A 12,451-nucleotide genomic window follows, 5' to 3' on the forward strand; every position below is an offset into this window, starting at 1 on the left:
GGACGATTTTGACTAGACTTGGGGTAAATGATGCGTCTTGCCATAGGTCTGGCATTTCCTAAATTACTGATTAGTCCAAGGGGAGCGCTATAGTAATTCCAAACTTCGAACAAACATATCACCTGTCCCATTTGAGCAACCGTCATGACATTGTGTACATATATGCATCTCCTCATGAGAAACCATAACCTCTGCCCATTAAGAAAAAGTGAACATTTTGATAGGGTGTGAAGACAATCATTTTATAATTATTATATATATTTTTTAACCTTTTATTTAACTAGGCAAGTCAGTTAAGAATAAACTCTTATTTACAATGACGGCCAAACCCGGTCGATGCTGGGCCAATTGAGCGCCTTCCTTCCTATGGGACTCCTAATCACGGCCGGATGTGATACAGCCTGGATTCGAACCAGGGACTGTAGTGACTCCTCTTGCACTGAGATGCAGTGCCTTAGACCGCTGCGCCATTCGGGAGTCCCGCTTCCGAATGGCGAGCTCAGGGCCAGGATCTCCTTCCACAGAGACATCAGGGACTGTAACATAATCTGTTTCAGGAAATCATGGCTCTCTCTGGATATACTGTCCCCGTACATACAGCCAGCTGGTTTCTCAGTGTATCGCACAGACATGAATAAGGAACTCTCCGGGAAGAAAGGTGTTGGAGTATGTTTCATGATTAACCACTCATGGTGTGGTTGTGATAACGTATTTTGTTCACCCGACCCTAGAATACCTCACAATCAAATGCCGACCGTATTTCCTCCCAAGAGAATTCTCTTCTGTTATAGTCACAGCCGTGTATATTCCCCCTCAAGCCGATACCATGACGGCCCTCAGGGAACTACACTGGACTTTATGCCAACTGGAAACCACATATCCTGAGGCTGCATTTATTGTAGCTGGGGATTTTAACAAATCAAATTTGATGAAAACGCTATCGAAGTTCTATCAACACATTGACTGTAGTACTCATGCTGCTAAAACACTCGACCACTGCTATTCTCTTTTCCGGGATGCCTACAAGGCCCTCCCTTCGGCAAATCAGATCACAACTCCATTTTGGTCCTCCCTCCCTTCCTATAGGCAGAAACTCAAACAGGATGTACCCGTGCTAAGGTCTATTCAACGCTGGTCTGACAAATCGGAATCCACGCTGCAAGATTGTTTTGATCACGCGGACTGGGATATGTTCCGGGTAGCCTCTGAGAATAACATTGATGTATACACGGGCACGGTGACTATACACGGACACTGTGAGTTCATCAGGAAGTGTATAGGGGATGCTGTTCACGATGTGCTTATAACCTACCCAAACCAGAAACCGCGGATAGATAGCAGCAACGCGTTAAACTGAAAGCATGAGCCACTGCATTTAACCATCGCAAGGTGACTGGGAATATGGTCGAATACAAACAGTGTAGTTTTTCCCTCCAAGGCAATCAAACAGGCAAAACGTCAGAACAGCGACAAAGAGGAGTCGCAGTTCAAAACGGCTCAGACACAAGACGTATGTGGCAGGGTCTACAGACTATTATGGATTACAAAGGGAAAACCAGCCACGTCGCGGACACCGTCTTGCTCCCGGACGAGCTAAACACCTTCGCCCACTTTGAGGATAACACAGTGCCATCGACGCGGCCCGCTCCCAAAGACTGTGGGCTCTGGTTCTCCGTGGCCGACGTGAGTAAGACATTTAAGCGCGTTAACCCTCGCAAGGCTGCTGGCCCAGACGGCATCCCTAGCCGCGTCATCAGAGCATACGCAGATCAGCTGGCTGGAGTGTTTATGGACATATTCAATCTCTCCCTATCCTAGTCTGTTGTCCCCACATGCTTCAAGATGTCCACCATTGTTCCTGTACTCAAGAAAGCAAAGGTAACTGAACTAAATGACTATCATTCCGTAGCACTCACTTAAGTCATCATGAAGTGCTTTGAGAGGCTAGTTAAGGATCATATCACCTATACCTTACCTGACACCCTAGAGCCACTTCAATTTGCTTACCGCCCCAATAGATCTACAGACAATGCAATCGCCATTGCACTGCACACAGCCCTATATCATCTGGACAAGAGGAATACCTATGTAAGGATACTGTTCATTGGCTACAGCTTCTTAGCCTTCAACACCATAGTACCCTCCAAGCTCATCATCAACTCAGGGTCCTGGGTCTGAACTCCACCCTGTGCAACTGGGTCCTGGACTTCCTGACGGGCTGCCCCCAGGTGGTGAAGGTAGGAAACATCACCTCCACTTCACTGATGCTCAGCCCCCTCCTGTACTCCCTGTTCACCCATTACTGCGTGGCCATGCACGCCTCCAACTCAATCATCAAGTTTGCAGATGACACAACCGTAGTAGGCCTGATTACCAACAATGACGAGACAGCCTACAGAGAGGTGGTGAGGACCCTGGCGGAGTGGTGCCAGGAAAATAACCTCTCCCTCAACATCAACAAAACGAATGAGATGATCGTGGACTTCAGGAAAAAGCAGAGGGAGCACGCCCCTTTCCACATTGACTGGACCACAGTGGAGAATGTGGAAAACTTCAAGTTCCTTGGCATATACATCATTGACGATTTTGAAATGGTCCACCCACACTGAAGAAATGTGGCTTGGCCCCTGAGACCCTTACAAACTTTTTTACAGGCATCACCACCTGGTACGGCAACTGCACTGCCCACAACCGCTGGGCTTTCCAGAGAGTGTTGCGGTCTACCTAATGCATCACCGGGGGCAAACTGCTTGCTGCTTGCGTACTCCTTTACTAATTTCATATGTATACACTGTATTCTATTCTACTGTATTTCAGTCAATGCTGCTCCGACATTGCTCGTCCTAATGTTTATATATTTCTTAATTCCATTCTTTTACTTTCAGATTTGTGTGTATTGTTCATTAAAATTACATTTGAATTGTCACTAATTGGCTGCGTCATTAGTGGCAGACATGTTTACTGTTGCCTTGTTCATGAATGAAGAGGGTGTGGGTGATGAGAGAAATGGCAGCTCAAAATGATCATGTCACCTAAGTGCTCTTTATGACCTTTAACCCCTGACCCCAGGTGACGGCTAAGACCCTGGCTCAGCACGATGAGCTGATGAAGAAGACTGAGACCATGAGTGTCCTGATGGAGACCAACAAGATGCTGAGAGAGGAGAAAGAGAGGATGGAGCAGGAGCTGCAGCAGACACAGGCTAAAGTAAGAGCAGATTAACTTTCTCAGGGTTAAAGCACCAAACTTTGGATTTGATATCATAACCAATGTAAAAAAAATTCTCAGGAAACCTTCTGTGAATTTCGTCCCAGTTTAGATTTTAGGCTCGTTTTAGACTGAGGCTTAACTTTTTTTTCTCTGTGTATTGATTGACATATCTTTATATATAGGTGCGTAAGCTGGAGTTAGACGTAATGCCCATGCAGGAGTCCAACGCTGAGCTGAGTGAGAAGAGCGGCATGCTGCAGGCAGAGAAGAGGATTCTGGAAGAGGACATCAAACGCTGGAAGGCCAGAACACAGGTTGCTTAGCGACAGAAAAAAGAATACCCCCCCCCCAACAACAAAAAAAATCACTAAAACATAGAGTAGACTTTCTCAAAGTAGTGACACCAAGCTTGAACGGTGCCTTCCTTGCGACCCACAGCTTGTCAAATGTCTGTAAACCTATCTATTGAGATTGGATTTGAAACATAATCTGTTCTGTATGTCCACATAGCAACTGGTGAGCCAGCAGAAGGACCCGGAGGAGTACAAGCGTCTCCACTTTGAGAAAGAGGCTCACCTCAAACGCATCCAGCAACTCACTGAGGAGACGGGCAGGCTCAAGGCTGAGGTGACCAGGTGGGAGTTAGCCTAGTCTATAATCCAAACTGAATATCACTGTTTTACTATTCTCTTATTACAAGGTACCAACGACCGCAAGGAAGCTGATTTACTTGATACAATAGAAAAATGGGCTCCTCTTTGAAAAGCACAAATGCTACACAATAAATTGGCAAGCAACACAATACAAAGTTTGATAATCAGATGAATGTAGTATAATGTAAAGTCTTGAGTATTTTTGTTTTAAAGGAGCTACATGTAGAATTCTAGCTTTGTTATTTCAGAAAATGTCCATAATATATATGCAGTAATAGTGGAATGATAGTGAAATACTATTGCCAACCACTAAATAAATATTTTGGGCCCATACAAAATTGCATTCTGATGGTGCAGCCTCCCCCCCCCTCTTCCATCAGCATCACTCAAACGCGTGGTAATCTCCTCAGAAATAGATTCAACAGTGGCAATAGAAATCGCTCTGCCATTACCTGGTTGCAATTTGTTTTCTTAGATGTTTGCCTAATATCAATTTGTTACAAAACAAGTATAGAAAATCGCATCTATACCACTGTGAAATATATTTTAAATAACTCAAAATATCAAATGTTTCAGCTGGTATACAAAAGAAAACTGGAAGTAAAAAGATGCAAAAGCTGGTCAGGGGACAGGGAGTAAAGCCCGGAAAGGGGGGGGGGGGTTGTTTGAATTCAGGCTGTGTTGCAATTCACCTAGTTCCGCAAGGCGGCTGCATTCTACATGTAGATCTTTAATATGTGATCTCCCTGTAGGAGTGGCGGGTCGGTGACGTCCCTGCAGAGCCAGGTGCAGATCCTGCGTGAAGGCCTGGGGAAGGTGAGCTCTGAGAGGGATGCGCTGAGGAGGGACGTGGAGGCCAAGAACCTGGACATCCAGGAGAAGTTCCGCACCATCACTCAGGTCAGGAAGATCGGCCGGCGCTACAAGGCCCAGTATGATGAGCTCAAGGTGGAGCACGACAAGGTGGGTTATTTGGTTAAACAACTGGGGCCTTTTCTGGTTTCATAGAGGGAAACCTTTGATTTGTTTTTATTGATTGTCACGAAGTTGTTTCCTGAAACCCAGCCTTGAATTCACTCCGTCTCCAAGATTCCTCTCAATCCTTTTCTCGTGAAACTAATAATATCCCTACTCATCTTGTCGCTAAGTTACAGATGTGCTGGTCTGGAATGGTACCAAGTCGGACAACTCAAAATGTCTAACCTGATGTCCTTGATTAAATAGACATTCTTTTGTGTGAATTCTGCCATGCTGTGTTGAGTGTTGGACTGATCTCCTTTACAGATGGTGTCAGAGGCAGCATCCACACCAGCCCAGGAGCAGGAGGCCCAGCAAGCCTCAGCCCAGGAGCTCCAGGGTCTAAGAGACTCCCTGGGACAGTCTGAAACCCGGACTAGAGACCTGGAGGGACAGCTGGATAACCTCAACAAGGTCAGAGCAGTCTTTCCCCTATACCAGTGGTCACCAACGTTTCTGAGTAAAGATCACTTTCTGAGTCAAAATACAAGCCCATACCTATATCTAGCCTATGCAACATTAACCAATTTAAAAACAGTTATTTCTATAGCAATGTTTGTGCAGTAGGCTATAGCCCCAATACATTATCACTGCATATTGGCTCTGCTTGAATTACCCTGCCAATGTTCTTCTCAGATCATTTGTTGTATTACTTGAGGCACAGCTGAGTGAGCATAATAATGTGCTTTTTTTATTTACTGGACTGAGGGAGGGAGAGCAGTGGGATCAACCGCCCCTCTGCTCTCCCTCGGCCTTTTTGGACACAGATTATGGGCGATTACATTGCCATTCACAAGGAAACTGCGTGGCAGGCTGACCACCTGTTACGCGAGTGCTGTGTCAAAAGGACTCTGTGGCTGCAACTAGCCAAGGTAAATTGCTAGCTAGCATTAAACGTATCGTATAAAAAAGAATATATCTTCATATAATATAATAGTTAACTACACATGGTTGATGATATTACTAGGTTATCTAGCTTGTTCTGTGTTGCATATAATCAATGCGGTGCCTGTTAATTTATCATCGAATCACAGCCTACTTCAACTTCGCCAAACGGGTGATGATTTAACAAAAGCGCATTGCCAAAAAAAGCAATCTTTGCAGAAATGTACCTAACCATAAACATCAATGCCTTTATTAAAATCAATACACAGAAGTATATATTTTTTAAACCCGCATATTTAGTTAAAAGAAATGAATGTTAGCAGGCAATATTAACTAGGGAAATTGTTTCACTTCTCTTGCGTTCAGTGCAAGCAGAGGCAGGGTGTACGCAACATTTTGAGCCACCTGGCTCCGTTATGAACAGTGAACTGATTTGCCAGAATGTTACATAATTATGACATAACATTGAAGGTTGTGCAATGTAACAGAAATATTTAGACTTAGGGATGCCACCCGTTTGTTAAAATACGGAACCGTTCCGTATTTCACTGAAAGAATAAACGCTTTCTTTTCGAAATTATAGTTTCCGGATTTTACCATATTAATGACCAAAGGCTCATATTTCTGTGTTTATTATATTATAATTAAGTCTATGATTTGATAGAGCAGTCTGACTGAGCAGTGGTAGGCAGCAGGCTCGTAAGCATTCATTCAAATAGCACTTTCCTGCGTTTGCCAGCAGCTCTTAGCAATGCTTGAGGCACAGCGCTGTTTATGACTTCAAGCCTATCAACTCCCAAGATTAGGCTGGCAATAAATACTAAAGGCTATAAGAACATCCAATAGTCAAAGGTATATGAAATACAAATTGTGTAGAGAGAAATAGTCGACGCGTCATAATTCCTATTTAACTACAACCTAAAACGTCACAACTGGGAATATTGAACCACCAGCTTTCATATGTTCTCATGTTTTGAGCAAGGAACTTAAACGTTAGCTTTTTTACATGTCACATATTGCACTTTTACTTTCTTCTCCAACACTGTGTTTTTGCATTATTTAAATCAAATTGAACATGTTTCATTATTTATTTGAGACTAAATAGATTTTATTTATGTATTATATTAAGTTAAAATAAAAGTGTTCATTCAGTATTGTTGTAATTGTCATTATTACAAATATATAGAGAAAAATCGCCCAATGTATAGTTTTTTTTGGTCCTCCAATAATCAGTATCGGCGTGGAAAAATCATAATCGGTCGACATCTAGACACAGTCTTCCAGCTGATGGCGAAACTCAATTCATGTTACTTCTATGAACAGAGAAAGTGAAATATTCCTCGACATTAAAAAAACACAAGCCTCTAATAATTACAACGTAAGCTTATCAAAACACTTTGCTATACTCATTCATTGATCTGCAGTGTTGGTTGTAGCATGAGTGGAAGTAGGGAGAACACGCATTTTAGAGTGTTGACAATGCTGAATAACTACTTAAACACAAACTTACTCAAAAACAGCAGCGCTTTGCTTGTATTCGTTGAGTCTCTATTGACTTCAAGGCTTCTTTTTACAGTCCATGACTCGAGGAAACTGCAGACACGGTGATCTAAGCTATCTGATTGGTCTGCCTTAGGCCTAGAGGTGCACTTGATTTGCTCTTAGGGCCTGCCGGGTAGGCGGAGTTCCACCTTTAGAAACATTAAATGGTTCCAAATAGGAGCACTTTGCCTTCCCTGTGTTAGGGCTGCTGAATCGAGAGTACCAACAACGCGGAGCGAAAAAATAAATAGGAACACAAGGCTTTATTGTTGGGTTTTTTACAGAAATGTTTGGTCGACTAGGAATGCCTTGGAGATCGACCGGTTGGTGACCACCGCTCTATATTATTTTCCAGGCAACATCCAGGCTCACTTTCACCAAAATTGCCTAACTCTTTTTGGCGGTGGTTTCATGGGATAAATCATTTTTCTACTTACCCAGAGTCTGATGAACTCGTAGATAGCATTTGTATGTCTCTGCGTGCAGTATGCTATTGAATACTGCATTGTTGGGAAAGAGCTTGTTAGTAAGCATTTCACTGTACGGTTTTACACCTGCTGTATCCTGTGCACGTGACAAACTTTGAAAGTTGAAGGAAGTTAGAGATGGCATTGGCTCTCGAAACTAACTAACAGTATTGCATTGACTGGAAGTCTACAGGTATGCTAAACCATGTTGTCCCCCACTCAGGTTGTGGCTGAGCGTGAGGCTGAGGTGCGTGGGACCCAGGAGCAGGCCTCCGGGCTGCAGACGGAGCTGACCAGGTTGAGACAGGAGCTGCAGGAGAAGGCCTCCCAGGAGGACACCCTCAGACAGCAGATGTCTGAGAAGGAGGAGAAGACCAGGAAAGCCTTGGTAGGGGCCAAGCAGAAGATCAACCAGCTCATTGGTAAGAGGCCAGGCCAGGTAACCTGACTGCGGTGCAAGCTTGTGTGTCTGGTTGAGTCTTGGTGAGCTTTGCATAGAGGTATGTATATGTGAATGCTGATCGCTCATGTGTTTTTACTTGTCGTCTCAAACGTTTGTTGGGTGTCTGGGAGAAAGATTAACACCCACCAAATGAGCATCGATTTGGGTATTGGCAGGCAACAATGTCTATATCACCAGCCACGTTGGCGGGGGTCAATTTGCAGGGCTCTGCAGTGCAAGCATTACATTTGCTTATTAAAAATAGTCAAAAGTCAAGTTTGAGCACAAGTTGCGGTTATAGCAGAATAGCAGGAAAATGCTGCAGTAGCTGTTTTCAAAGTATTTCTGCTGTTTTGTTTCATATCTGCTAATCGCACAAAGAAATATGAATCCTATATCCCACCTCCCACGGCAACACTGCCTGGCAGAGGAGCTGTTGCACGCTGAGTGAAGTGCTGCTACATTTTTGGAGGCTCAATTCGCAGGCATAAAAGTTGGTCTAATTTACTCGAAAGACTACAAAGTGGGACCTTGTGTTTCTTAGCTGTTTATACTGAACAAAAATATATAAACCCATGTGTCAAAGATTTTACTGAGTTCAGTTCATATAAGGAAATCTCTCATTTTAAATAAATGAATTAGGCCCTTATGGATTTCACATGACTGGGAATACAGATCTCCATCTGTTAGTCACAGATAAAAAAAAAAAGTAGGGGTGTGGATCAGAAAACCAGTCAGTATCTGGTGTGACCATTTGCCTCATGCAGCGTGTCACATCTCCTTTGCATAGAGTTGATCAGGCTGTTTATTGTGACCTGTGAATGCTGTCCCATTCCTCAATGGCTTTGCGGCGTTGCTGGATATTGGAGTGCTCTGTCATACATGTCAGTCCAGAGCATCCCTAACATGCTCAACGGGTGACATGTCTGGTGAGTTTGCAGGCCATGGAAGAACTGGGACATTTTCAGCTTGCAGGAATTGTGTACAGATCCTTGCATTATCATGCTGAAACGCATAAGGTGATGGCGGCGGATGAATGGGCACGACAATGGGCTTCAGGATCTCGTCACGCTACCTCTGTTTATTCAAATTGACATCGATAAATTGCAATTATGCTGTCTGCCATCTGCCCAGTACAATTGAAACTGGGATTCATCCTAGAAGAGCACACTTCTCTAGCGTGCCAGTGGCCATCGAAGTTGGATACAACGCCGAACTGCTGTCAAGTCAAGACCTTGGTGAACACGTAGATTAACTTTCCTGAGACGGTTTCAGACCGTTTGCTCAAATTCTTCGGTTTGCAAACCCCACAGTTTCATCAGCTGTTTGGGTGGCTGGTCTCAGACGATCCCGCAGGTGAAGAAGCTGGATGTGGAGGTCCTGGGCTGGCGTGGTTACATGGTCTGCGGTAGTGAGGCCGGTTGGACATACTGACAAATTCTCTAAAATTACATTGTGGTAGAGAAATCAACATTAAATTCTCTGGCAACAACTCTGGTGGACATTCCTGTAGTCAGCATGCCTATTGCTACCTCAACTTGAGACATCTGTGGCATTCTGTTGTGTGACACAACTGCACATTTTAGAGTGGACTTTTATTTTCCCCACCACAAAGAATTTACATATTGCGTTTACATTTTTGTTCAGTATACATGCATTGTTTTGTTCACGAGCGGTTGTTTTTCAATGTTAGTTTGAACGTGCTGCTTCAACTGATGGCAAAGAGAGGCTAGTCACATCTCAAACACAGACATGTGACACAATGCGAGTGGTCCTGTTGGCGTCCTTAAAGGGGCAGCAGAACATTGTCTCATCTGATATTTTGGTTACAAGCCCCTGGTCACAGAACATATAATGAATGTACCACATTACTTCTTAATTGTTTTGTTCAGAAACATTACAACGCATGTTTTATTATTATGGCCAAGTTATTCATCTACCTGCCACAGTTGCTGGTGGACTAAATTACCTTTCACCTCATCCCAACCTCTTCCCCAGGCTCCAAGGACCAGCTGCAGAAGGAGAACGAGGAACTGAAGCAACAGAGGGAGGAGCTGGAGGTCAGGGTCAGTGCTCTGAAGTCACAGTACGAGGGCCGTCTGAGCCGACAGGAGAGGGAGCTGCGGGACCTGAGGGAGCAGCAGGAGAGACACGGGGAGCAGAGGGACGAGCCTCCTGAACAGGGCCTCAGCAAGGTGAGATGGAGGGCTTAATGGAGGCATAGATTTCAATGGAGCACTTCTGCTTCATACCCCACAAGCCTGGATTGCTATTCATTATGGCCGTGGTGCGAATAATACATTCTATTCTACCTGTAGGCCCAGGAACAGCAGAGGACCACCGAGCAGAGAGGACCACTGAAAACCACCCCAGCTGCAGACAGGGGCAGGTAAAGTACATGCTACTCCTGCACACCACGTTCAATGATGTTTGGTGTTACGTTGTTCACCTGTTGTATTTCCCCATCCCTATAGCGCCAGTACCTCAGAGCCCCCCACTGCCAACATCAAGCCCACTCCTCTTGGGGCCCAGGGCCAGAGCAAGCCCCCTGTCAACCCCGGGAACAAGTCCACTCCCCGGGCCAGCATCCGGCCCATGATCACCCCCGCCACTGTGCCCACCCCCACTCCTACTGCTACTGTCATGCCCACAACACAGGTGGAGAACCAGGAAGGTGAGGAGTTCTGTGGAGCTAATATAATTGTTAAATCAAATAACATTACAACAGGTGTAGACGTGACCTTGAAATTCTTCCTTACGAGCCCTTTCCAAACAATGCAGAGTTTAAAAGTAAGATTTGGCAAAAAAGGAAAGAATAACAGAAAGAAAATGACAATAATGAGACTATATACAAGGAGTACCGGTACCGAGTCAATGTGCAGGGGTACGAGGTAATATGTACATGTAGGTACTAGGTGTAAAAGTGATACTGATGTTATTGCATAGTTATTTGAGTATTGGTCATTTTAAAAGTGCTAGATGGCGTTGTGTTTTGGTAGTTGAAGTGAACTTTATTACTTGAGATCCACACGGGGGGATACTAATGCACATTTCAGACAGAAGGATAGCGAATCAGACAGTAGCCATGGTATTTCCCTATCTGACCCCCTAGTGACCCTCTGACCCTTCCAGCCATGCAGTCTTCTGAGGGCCCGCTGGAGCATGTGACCGTGTATGGCAGTGCCAGCGGTTCAGTACGGTCAACCAGCCCCAGCGTTCAGACCGCCAACCCAGTGCTGGCGGTCCAGCAGACCCAGACCACAGCCTTCGTCCAACCAACACAGCAACAGAGCCTGCCCCACACTGAACCAGCCAATCAGGAGCAGCCCCTGGCCCCAGTCGTCATTGAAGCTGCACCCAGCTCGCAAGTGGAGAGGCCTTCGACGTCCACAGCTGTGTTTGGGACAGGTGGGAGACGGAATTTAATCTAACCTGGGGTTTCTATAGATTTGGGGAATAGTAGCTTTGTCTAACTAAGCTCAAGGGTTGGCAATGTACTCACTGTATTACCACTGGCCCTCAAATATTGAATGAAATACGCATATCCACCAAGTGAAGTTGGAAATGTGACTTTTCCAACCTTCCAGTTTCAGCCACCCCAGGGACATCCTCCATGTCCAAGAGACCGCGTGAGGAGGAGCAGGACACCTCTACGGTGACTGACACGGACACCCCCCAGGAGGACCCATCTGAACCCCCCATCCCCAAGAAGCTACGCATCATACAGAGGGTGGACCCAGAGGAGCCAGAGGCCCAGGAGGAGGTGCTGGCTGAGAGCAGTACAGAGGGATTGGTGCCTGGAGAGAGCCACGAGGCCCCAGAGAGCAGCCAGGTGAGTGTGTACGTGTGTGCATGCGGGTACCCACCCTATGTCTAGAAGCTGGGATGGTCTTTTGTGCGTGTGTCTTTTGTGCCTGTAGCCATGTGTGTGTCTATATCAGCAGGTGGTGGAGGAGTACCCAGTACTAGACGAGGCTGATGAGGGGACAGCGTCTCAGTCTGTCCCCGTAGAGCTACTCCTGTCCCAGCCCACAGAGGTCACACTCTCATACGACTCCCCCGAAGAATCCCCTCAGCACGACGTCATCGTCATAGTGACTGACTCGGAGAGCGAGGATGAGCAGGAGGATGACGAGGAAGAGGAACCGGTACGGACTGAGGGAAATATTGTTGATGGAAATATTTTAGGGGCTAGACACTAATTGAACTCCCTCAAGTCCTAGCAGATGGAAAAT

The 12,451-nt window shown here is 45.4% G+C and overlaps 1 protein-coding gene across 5 annotated transcripts in view; it reads left to right on the forward strand.

Annotated features, from left to right (window-relative positions):
- LOC118359017 (nucleoprotein TPR-like) overlaps window positions 1–12,451 on the forward strand; it is a 37,906-nt gene that overhangs the window by 21,258 nt on the left and 4,197 nt on the right. For 4 of the 5 annotated variants that reach the window (XM_035737150.2, XM_035737152.2, XM_035737153.2 and 1 more), the window contains exons 27-38: window positions 3,070–3,207; window positions 3,393–3,524; window positions 3,721–3,845; window positions 4,616–4,826; window positions 5,148–5,294; window positions 7,998–8,196; window positions 10,215–10,411; window positions 10,535–10,605; window positions 10,691–10,890; window positions 11,349–11,624; window positions 11,804–12,048; window positions 12,158–12,364. In XM_035737150.2, coding sequence (XP_035593043.1) covers window positions 3,070–3,207; window positions 3,393–3,524; window positions 3,721–3,845; window positions 4,616–4,826; window positions 5,148–5,294; window positions 7,998–8,196; window positions 10,215–10,411; window positions 10,535–10,605; window positions 10,691–10,890; window positions 11,349–11,624; window positions 11,804–12,048; window positions 12,158–12,364 — 2,148 coding nt within the window. The remainder of the gene's footprint in view (window positions 1–3,069; window positions 3,208–3,392; window positions 3,525–3,720; window positions 3,846–4,615; window positions 4,827–5,147; window positions 5,295–7,997; window positions 8,197–10,214; window positions 10,412–10,534; window positions 10,606–10,690; window positions 10,891–11,348; window positions 11,625–11,803; window positions 12,049–12,157; window positions 12,365–12,451) is intronic. The other variant, XM_035737151.2, reaches the window with a different exon arrangement.

Source organism: Oncorhynchus keta, chromosome 26 (assembly GCF_023373465.1).
Source record: "Oncorhynchus keta strain PuntledgeMale-10-30-2019 chromosome 26, Oket_V2, whole genome shotgun sequence".
Lineage (NCBI taxonomy): Eukaryota > Metazoa > Chordata > Actinopteri > Salmoniformes > Salmonidae > Oncorhynchus > Oncorhynchus keta.